The sequence below is a fragment of the Culex pipiens genome, chromosome 3 (genome assembly GCF_016801865.2).
Source record: "Culex pipiens pallens isolate TS chromosome 3, TS_CPP_V2, whole genome shotgun sequence".
Lineage (NCBI taxonomy): Eukaryota > Metazoa > Arthropoda > Insecta > Diptera > Culicidae > Culex > Culex pipiens.
In genome coordinates, this window is record NC_068939.1 from 78,638,491 (window position 1) to 78,648,799 (window position 10,309).

The 10,309-nt window shown below is 29.1% G+C and overlaps 2 protein-coding genes across 2 annotated transcripts; one reads left to right on the plus strand and one right to left on the minus strand.

The window, feature by feature from the left end:
• The first annotated feature begins 2,454 nt into the window (after positions 1–2,454).
• Positions 2,455–7,679, plus strand: LOC120424796 (clavesin-2-like). Its single transcript, XM_039589008.2, has 2 exons — positions 2,455–3,455; positions 7,301–7,679. The coding sequence occupies exons 1-2, from the start codon at positions 2,715–2,717 to the stop codon at positions 7,532–7,534; spliced, it is 975 nt and encodes a 324-aa protein (XP_039444942.1). The 5' UTR covers positions 2,455–2,714; the 3' UTR covers positions 7,535–7,679.
• A 48-nt stretch (positions 7,680–7,727) lies between these two features.
• LOC120424798 (clavesin-2-like) lies at positions 7,728–8,957 on the minus strand. Its single transcript, XM_039589010.2, has 2 exons — positions 8,175–8,957; positions 7,728–8,114 (listed from the first exon to the last, which is right to left on the minus strand). Exons 1-2 carry the CDS (start codon positions 8,892–8,894, stop codon positions 7,854–7,856), a joined length of 981 nt encoding a protein of 326 aa, XP_039444944.1. The 5' UTR covers positions 8,895–8,957; the 3' UTR covers positions 7,728–7,853.
• Between the last annotated feature and the right edge of the window lie 1,352 nt (positions 8,958–10,309).

Below are 10,309 nucleotides of genomic sequence, written 5' to 3' on the forward strand. Positions count from 1 at the left end.
TTTTAAATTTTTTAAATTTTTTAAATTTTTTAAATTTTTTAAATTTTTTAAATTTTTTAAATTTTTTAAATTTTTTAAATTTTTTAAATTTTTTAAATTTTTTAAATTTTTTAAATTTTTTAAATTTTTTAAATTTTTTAAATTTTTTAAATTTTTTAAATTTTTTAAATTTTTTAAATTTTTAAATTTTTTAAATTTTTTAAATTTTTTAAATTTTTTAAATTTTTTAATTTTTTAAATTTTTTAATTTTTTTAAATTTTTTAAATTTTTTAAATTTTTTAATTTTTTTAAATTTTTTAAATTTTTTAAATTTTTTAATTTTTTTAAATTTTTTAATTTTTTTAAATTTTTTAAATTTTTTAAATTTTTTAAATTTTTTAAATTTTTTAAATTTTTTAAATTTTTTAAATTTTTTAAATTTTTTAAATTTTTTAAATTTTTTAAATTTTTTAATTTTTTTAAATTTTTTAAATTTTTTAAATTTTTTAAATTTTTTAAATTTTTTAAATTTTTTAAATTTTTTAAATTTTTTAAATTTTTTAAATTTTTTAAATTTTTTAAATTTTTTAAATTTTTTAAATTTTTTAAATTTTTTAAATTTTTTAAATTTTTTAAATTTTTTAAATTTTTTAAATTTTTTAAAATTTTTAAATTTTTTAAATTTTTTAAATTTTTTAAATTTTTTAAATTTTTTAAATTTTTAAAATTTTTTAAATTTTTTAAATTTTTTAAATTTTTTAAATTTTTTAAATTTTTTAAATTTTTTAAATTTTTTAAATTTTTTAAATTTTTTAAATTTTTTAAATTTTTTAAATTTTTTAAATTTTTTAAATTTTTATAAATTTTTTAAATTTTTTAAATTTTTTAAATTTTTTAAATTTTTTAAATTTTTTAAATTTTTTAAATTTTTTAAATTTTTTAAATTTTTTAAATTTTTTAAATTTTTTAATTTTTTTAAATTTTTTAAATTTTTTAAATTTTTTAAATTTTTTAAATTTTTTAAATTTTTTAAATTTTTTAAATTTTTTAAATTTTTTAGATTTTTTAAATTTTTTAAATTTTTTAAATTTTTTAAATTTTTTAAATTTTTAAAATTTTTAAATTTTTTTAAATTTTTTAATTTTTTTAAATTTTTTAAATTTTTTAAATTTTTTAAATTTTTTAAATTTTTTAAATTTTTTAAATTTTTTGAATTTTTTAAATTTTTTAAATTTTTTAAATTTTTTAAATTTTTTAAATTTTTTAAATTTTTTAAATTTTTTAAATTTTTTAAAATTTTTTAAATTTTTTAAATTTTTTAAATTTTTTAAATTTTTTAAAATTTTTGAATTTTTTAAATTTTTTAAATTTTTTAAATTTTTTAAATTTTTTAAATTTTTTAAATTTTTTAAATTTTTTAAATTTTTTAAATTTTTTAAATTTTTTAAATTTTTTAAATTTTTTAAATTTTTTAAATTTTTTAAATTTTTTAAATTTTTTAAATTTTTTAAATTTTTTAAATTTTTTAAATTTTTTAAATTTTTTAAATTTTTTAAATTTTTTAAATTTTTTAAATTTTTTAAATTTTTTAAATTTTTTAAATTTTTTAAATTTTTTAAATTTTTTAAATTTTTTAAATTTTTTAAATTTTTTAAATTTTTTAATTTTTTTAAATTTTTTAATTTTTTTAAATTTTTTAATTTTTTTAAATTTTTTAAATTTTTTAAATTTTTTAAATTTTTTAAATTTTTTAAATTTTTTAAATTTTTTAAATTTTTTAAATTTTTTAAATTTTTTAGATTTTTTAAATTTTTTAAATTTTTTAAATTTTTTAAATTTTTTAAATTTTTTAAATTTTTTAAATTTTTTAAATTTTTTAAATTTTTTAAATTTTTTAAATTTTTTAAATTTTTTAAATTTTTTAAATTTTTAAAATTTTTAAATTTTTTTAAATTTTTTAAATTTTTTAAATATTTTCCGTGCTTGATTCGATTTTTCCGTGCATAATTCCATTTGATGCGGTAGCAAACAGGCTGAATACCGGGTAGCAAAGTGAAATCCCGTAGAACTGAGAGCAAATTTGCTACCGCGACAGGTACCGCGATGGGGTTGACGTCGGGTGCAAATTAGCTTTGCTTCGATGTTTGCACCCAGCGCTGGAGATGCACTTAGAAACCAAATTTTAATCATTTCGCAGTTTCAAGTTAGAAATCATCGAACAACGTGTCTGTGTCAAACTACCTTAAGGTAGAAGTAAAGTTTGACGAAAACCATAGAGGGGTCGGGATAACTTTTCCGATTTCGCGTGAGTTGGCGGAAAGGGCCCTTATATAAAATATGATTACATTATCAAATGAGGGCTGCAAAGTAAGTACCATGACTTCAATACAACATAAAGTGACCGACAGGCTGTAAAATCCTTCAAAGCTTTTCAACTATGAGGAACACAAATCATGCGTTCAACGGCGTGTGCCATTGCGTGCACCCTAAAAAAAGATTGATATTGTTTTATGTATAAGATTGGAAAAGTGTGCACGTGTCTTCATTATTAACGCCACAACTTTCTCCACAACACGTGTGTGAGTGTGCACGCGATCACCGCAACACCAACATACCACACACTCGTTTCTTCCGCGATTGAGTAACACACCATCGACCGACTGACTGCATCGTCAATAGCCCACGGTGGTGACTTGAACCAGTCGTTGTTCAGCCAGCAGAGACTGCTTTCGTGATGACGACCACCGCTGCTGATGCTGCCGGAGGGCGTTTCAGTGTGAACAAGTGTCCGTCCGAATATCAGGAGTACGTTTGCGATCTTTCCGATGGGGATCGTCAGCTGGCCAAGGTGGAGCTGGGTGAAGATGATCAGGTTCGAACGCAAGGGTTGCAGCACATGCGGGACTGGATCGGGCGTCATCCGCACATCCGCAAGTGTCGAACCGATCCGGTGTTCCTGTTGAGGTTCCTAAGGGCGCGAAAGTTCAACCTGCCACAAGCGTGTGAAATGCTCGAAAGGTATCTGTCGATGAGGCAGGTGTTTCGGATTTGGTTCGAAAATCTGGACCCCGAGGATAAGTACATGAAGCAGTGCGTGGCGACTGAAGGGGCACTTCCCCTGGGGGTTGACAAGCGTGGTCGTATGGTGGGACTGATTCGCGTGCGTAACTTTGACGCTGCCAAGTTCACGTGCCACCATTTGGGCCGGTTCACGCACATGGCGCTGGAGAGTTTCTACGACGATCAGCGGGTTCAAATCGGAGGTGGTGTAGCGATCGTCGACTGTCAGGGCGCAACAATGGCCCATTTTACGCTGTTTAAGCTGTCCGACATCCGAAACTTCATGGAATGCCTCAAGCATGCACTGCCCGTTCGTGTTCAGGAGGTGCACGTGATCGGGCTGCCTCGGATTGGCGCCGCCATCGGGGATCTCATTCTAAACTTTGCCAGTGCCGAGATGAAACGGAGGATCTTTGTGAGTATTAGCAGCCTAGACGCTTATCTGTGTGCAATTATCGACAGGCACTAATCGGTTGTGTCCACTATGCACCAGAATGACAAAAAGTATAAAAGTGCTCATTCATGATCAAGTTCTTTGAACATTATCATCTGAGCAAAAGTAAAACAACATCGTTCACAATTAAATTCTTTTTGCGCTTTTAAGATTGTATGGCACATTTATGATGATAGTTTTACAAATTCGGCGAATAAAATTATAATGTAACAAACTGATTCGCATAATTTTTCCATTTGATTTATTTTTCAACTGATTGCAACGAAAGTTCTCTTCAAAAATAAAAATTATTAACTTAAAACGCTGAAACAAGTGAAACAAGTAACATTATGATGTGTTGAATAAAGGTAAAGGAGGACGTTCCACAATTATTGAAAAGCACAGAAAAAATAGTGTAAATTTGGAAGGAGTAATTTAGGAAGTTTGAATATTACTTCCTTAATGTTGTAATTTTACCTCAATTTAGACTGAAAAAGTGGCATTACACAATTAAAAGTGATAAAATTGCACATTTTCAGAAGAAAAATTACACATTTATTCTGACATAAAAGATGTACCCCTTCCCAGATGTAATATTACCGTGATTTTTTTTTATTGTGAGTCAAATGAAAGACGGTTTGTGTTGCACATGATAGGATAGATGCCCATCTTGCAGCATTTTGTTGAGACAGAACAACTTTTACTTGTAAAATAGCAAGAGAATATCCTAAACAAGTCCTTAAAATAATAAGGACGGAGGAGAAGTTTCGTTAGTGTTTAAAGTTTGTGTGTGCTACGAATATGTGGGATTGCTGTATTAACTATTTTGGTAGCCTAAATTAGATTCAGGTCAAACTTTAAGGCGCAAAGTTATTGTTTAGCTCCAAACCAGAATTATGTGTATTTTTTTACTTGACCTACTACATCAGGCCTGCCCAACGTCCGGCCCGTGAAGCCATTTCATCCGACCCGCGACGGCTATTCAAAATAGTTAATTGACCGGCCCTTAAGGCTGTTCTTGAAATATTCAATAAATAAATTGAGTGTCTTAATAAAAAACATAGCTTCAGATAAAATTATCACATATTATAACAAAAAACAAATCAGGGAACATTTAGTTGTTTTTTTACTAATTGAACGTATTGTTTGGATTTTTTTATTATTTTTTGTTTGTTTCAATTTAGTTCTTATCATTTCTATATTGATATTTTCTGAAGAAAAATGGTGTAAGAAAACAAAATTATCCATTTAGTAAAAATGAGAAACAAATGAAAAAAAAAACTAAAACTTAACAAAATGTTTTTAAAATAGCCAATTAATCATACTGAAAATAAAGATCGCAGCAAATATTTTTATATTATTAAGCAATTAGGGAGCAAGTAATATGAGCAATTCTCTACCAAACCGGCCGATTTCGACCATTTTTATTTTTTGTATTTTTTGATTTGGCTCAAACTTTGTGGGGGCCTTCCCTATGACCAAAGAAGCCATTTTGCATCATTAGTTTGTCCATATAAATTTCCATACAAATTTGGCAGCTGTTCATACAAAAATGGTACGTAAATATTCGAAAATCTGTAACTTTTGAAGCAATTTTTTGATCAATTTGGTGTCTTCGGCAAAGTTGTAGGTATTGTTAAGGACTATTTAGAAAAAAAAAATAAGTACAAGGAAAAAAAAAATTCCCGATTTTTTTATTAACATTTTTTTCACAAAAACTCAAATTCCCAAAATACATATTTTTTTATTTTCAAGATTTTTTGATATGTTTTTGGGGACAAAAACCCGCAACTTTTGAGCTATAGAGAAGTATGGTCAAAAAATTTGCCGCCGAGTTATGATTTTTTGAAAAAACTGGTGATTTTTGGACAAAATTGAAATTTCATACATACAATTTTTTTGACCTCATTTTTTATGCAAAATTGAATTTGCAATCGAAAATTACTTTACAAATTTTTTGATAAAGGGCCTTGTTTTCAAGATATAGCCACCGAAAGTTTGATTTCAGCGAAATATTTGCAGTTTTTCGATTTTTAAAAATAGTGACCAGAAATGGTCACTTTCTGAAAATATTGTTTTTGAAAAGTTCCGAAAATTTGCTATAAAATTGTCTAAGAGACATTGAAGATTGGACCTCTGGTTGCTGGGATACAGCGGCTTAAAGAAAAAGAAACAAGAAAACTGAAGTTTTCTAAGTCTCACCCAAGCAACCCTCCATTTTCTAATGTCGATATCTCAGCAACTACTGATCCGATTTTCAATGTCAAAACATTCATGAAATTTACGGACCTTTTCGAAAACAATATTTTCAAAAAAATGAAATCAAGACTAACATTTCAAATGGGACCAAATTGATCAGAAAATTCCTTCAAAAGTTACAGATTTTCGAAGATTTACGTACCATTTTTGTATGAACAGCTGCCAAATTTGTATGGAAATTTATATGGACAAACTAATGATGCAAAATGGCTTCTTTGGTCAAAGGGAAGGCCCCCACAAAGTTTGAGCCAAATCAAAAAATACAAATAAAATCCATTTCCGGTTTTGGTAGAGAATTGCTCATATGTTTTTTCCATAAACTTCAACAGTTCAAAGAAAAATTGAAAATTGAATTGAAAACTATTGAATATATATTTTTAACAATTTTAAATTTTGTGTGTGTTTAAAATCATTTTAAAATATTTTGTAAAATATTTGAATGCACAACGCAACGCAAAAAGTATTTTTTGTAAAGAAAATTTTAATCCAAATTTCGTTTCAATAAATTTTATCATGTCTCATGGATTTCTTAATATATTGTTGTGTAAAGGACATTAAACATTTAAAAAAATTGCAGTGACCAATCCAATTTGAATGTTTTTTAAAGTTTATGAAATCAGGGCATTCAATTGCAATCGACTAAAACAATTACAATGCAATTTTAAACAAAACAAATTAAAAAAAAAACACATTATTGAAATTTATATTTGTTTTCTTTATTAAAATCAAGATATATGATTCTTATTTGCAACACTAGTTTATTTATTTGTTTACTTTAAAAGAACCTGAAAAAAAAATAAAATAGTAGTTGTTTACTTTTTCAACTTCTATCAAAAATTTGTTCCGGTCCGCCACTGCTTCAGAAAATCAGATCTGGCCCACAGGGCCAAAAGGTTGGGCACCCATGTCCTACATTAAACTTTGTAGGCTTGTTACAACTGTTTGACAAGCCACTTTTCACAAATTTATGAGCAAAATTGTGTTCAAACACTTTTGTAAATTACAGCTTTTATACACTACAGCTTTACAAAATAAATAATATACATTAATTTAACTTAATCTGGAAGAAACAGATAATTATTTTTTTAAATCTCATTCACTCAAAAACATCTGGTCTCATTACACAAAGCGAATAATTTGATTTGATTTTGTTTGAATATCTGTCCCAATTTGCCCCAGATAACGGTGCATCTTGAAAACGACGCCCTTTATTTAAAATAAACTTTATGATTTCAAATCCGATTTTACGACTTTAAATTACTTTTGTAAGGCAAACAGATTTGTCCACGCACTTTTAATGATTTATGGTGCCTTCTTTCAAGAAACCAATAATTTTAAATGACTTTTTTGGACATAAAAATCGACGGAATGCGTTTCAATCAAATATAAGAAAAATGCAATGAAAAGTAGACAAGCGACTAACTTTAAATTTTTATTCATCGCACTCCTTCTTGATCTAGAGGACTTGAATTTGTTTCAGACGCTGTAAAAACTTTTTAATTGTTGTCACCCTACACTACACTTAATCTGACTACATTCACCCTAACATTTTCAAACCAATTTCACAGTTCCACTCAACGCTCGAGGACGCCATGAAGCAGCTTGACCAGTCACTGCTGCCCGTTGAGTATGGGGGCGTCCAGGACGCACGGGACATCGTCGAGCGGCTCCGGAAACGGCTGGAGGACGGACGTGACACGCTGATACAGCTGGACGAGCTGGAAATCGACGGGGAGCCGTACGCTGCCTTTTGGAACCAGGGCCAGGACGAGGACGTGGAGTTTGGCATGGAGATTGACTGAGGTTTATAATGGTCTGAAGTGAGATATATATATATATACATATATATAGCTGCACGAGACAGATCTCTAACCATGTAGATATTGTTTATGCATTCTTAAATGTTTTAATTGTAAAAAAAACACTAGGGTTTATGTTTTACTCAAGATTTTAATCTTTTTATCTTGTATTAAAAAAATATAAAAAAATCTGAATTATTGATATTGAAAATTATTGATGTTTGCTTTCAACCATATTTTTTAAGGACTAATAGAAAGAAAATACAATGTTTAATAAACAAAATCTCCCTAATAAACTTAAACACAATCATGGTCCCTTCCCTTAATCAACGTTCAGCTTTCTAAAACACCCAGCAATTCCTCCGTCGATATCACTGTTGTTGGAACCGCTCTGATTCCACAGGGACGAGTAGTGTTCCACGTCGATGTCCATATCGTCCAGCGCCAGGAGGGCATCCCTTTTCTCACAGAACAGCTTCCGAAGGGCACGATTCAACTCGACGGAATCCTGCGGACCTCCGTACTGTTTCGGCCAAAGGGACTCATCGAAGTGCGATTTGGATTCCAGAACCGTCGAGTGACACTGGCGAGACATGAATGTTGGGAAATGTTTGGTTAATAAATTAAAAAAAAAAAAACTTACCGAAATTCTTTCCTTGAACTTTGGAGTGGCAAAAGAGAGCAAAACATTCGCGATAGCAACGGCAAACTTGGGAAGCTTGACTGCGTGAATTTCTCGGATTCTAATCGGCATCGACCTGTTGACGGCATCCATCAGCAGCTTGAGGTCCGAAATGCCCCACATTCCGTAGTGCTTCAGCGTGCTGTCTGTGTAGTCGGCCCAGACGCGGAAACCTCCTACTTGAACCTCTTCGTCGTCCAGCAGCACTTCGAGGAATATCATCAGATATCGAAATATGGCGATCGGATTGAGCTTCTCCACGTTGAACCTCCCAAATCGAATCCAAACCAGCGTGCGGCCGGCCTCGTCACGTCCCACGACCGTCATCGGCTCATCGTCGACGGTTTCCAACATCGAATCCTCTGTAGAGTCCAACTTTTGGAACCAGTCGGGAAATGTCTGCCGCATGGCCAGGTACCTCTCGATAGCGGCCTGCGCTTGGGGGACGGAAAACTTTCTGAATCTCAAAAATCGCAGCAGAAAAACCGCGTCGGTTCGACACTTGCGAATGTACGGATGCTTGGCGATCCAATCGCGCAATTGGGTCAACGATTGCTCCCGAATTTCCGGTTCTTCACGCAGCTCATCCCGCGCCAGCTGCTCAAACTTGGCGGACAACGTAAACCGGTAGGGTTCAAAATTTGATGGTTTTTTATCCACACAAAACATCGGCGCAGCCATTCCGTCTTGCCAGGTTCTCAACTCGACACTGAGCGCCAACAGTTATAAAAACATGTATCGGAACATCTCACATTACCCACAGAGTAACCCTGGCAAGTCGGTTGGAGGCAAGTGAGCTGCTAACAGAGATAAAACTAGAGGTGGATGGTTTATTTAATTGCTGCTTGCTGCAAATGCCTCAATAGATGAATACACAGTACACTACTGTTTAGTACTCTTTTTTTAGATGTGAAATCGCCTCACGTTAATTCTTGGGTTGCATGACCTGGTGACTTTCAGCTAGAAGTATCAAAGTAATCCAGCTAAACCGGTTCGTGGACACTAATGGATTAGTTTGGATAGATGGACCTTTTAAATTTTAAATCTAGGATTGGAAGGGAAAACTTTATGATTTACGTGTGAATATTGTAATAAGGCATTGTTAAACAACCTTACTGTTGAAATAAAGTGCGTACTGCAAACTTATTAGCATCGTACATAACAGACAAATATTGATGAGTCAGACAACTTTCCTAGGTTTATAGAATAAAGAAAGACGGAAAGATATTATCGTGAATAAACTAAAAACTAAAAACTAAAAACTAAAAACTAAAAACTAAAAACTAAAAACTAAAAACTAAAAACTAAAAACTAAAAACTAAAAACTAAAAACTAAAAACTAAAAACTAAAAACTAAAAACTAAAAACTAAAAACTAAAAACTAAAAACTAAAAACTAAAAACTAAAAACTAAAAACTAAAAACTAAAAACTAAAAACTAAAAACTAAAAACTAAAAACTAAAAACTAAAAACTAAAAACTAAAAACTAAAAACTAAAAACTAAAAACTAAAAACTAAAAACTAAAAACTAAAAACTAAAAACTAAAAACTAAAAACTAAAAACTAAAAACTAAAAACTAAAAACTAAAAACTAAAAACTAAAAACTAAAAACTAAAAACTAAAAACTAAAAACTAAAAACTAAAAACTAAAAACTAAAAACTAAAAACTAAAAACTAAAAACTAAAAACTAAAAACTAAAAACTAAAAACTAAAAACTAAAAACTAAAAACTAAAAACTAAAAACTAAAAACTAAAAACTAAAAACTAAAAACTAAAAACTAAAAACTAAAAACTAAAAACTAAAAACTAAAAACTAAAAACTAAAAACTAAAAACTAAAAACTAAAAACTAAAAACTAAAAACTAAAAACTAAAAACTAAAAACTAAAAACTAAAAACTAAAAACTAAAAACTAAAAACTAAAAACTAAAAACTAAAAACTAAAAACTAAAAACTAAAAACTAAAAACTAAAAACTAAAAACTAAAAACTAAAAACTAAAAACTAAATAATGAACTTCTTATCGTAACTTCAAACAATTCAATAGTGCAGTATGAGACCCTAAACCAAGTTGACTGAGAAAACTTTAAATTTGC

Coding starts and splice junctions, on each gene's coding strand:
- LOC120424796 (XM_039589008.2), top strand. CDS start 2,715: ATGACGACCACCGCTGCTGATGCTGCCGGAGGGCGTTTCAGTGTGAAC. Junction 3,456..7,300: donor AGATGAAACGGAGGATCTTT/GTGAGTATTAGC, acceptor CCAATTTCACAG/TTCCACTCAACGCTCGAGGA.
- LOC120424798 (XM_039589010.2), bottom strand. CDS start 8,894: ATGGCTGCGCCGATGTTTTGTGTGGATAAAAAACCATCAAATTTTGAA. Junction 8,115..8,174: donor AGTTCAAGGAAAGAATTTCG/GTAAGTTTTTTT, acceptor ATGTCTCGCCAG/TGTCACTCGACGGTTCTGGA.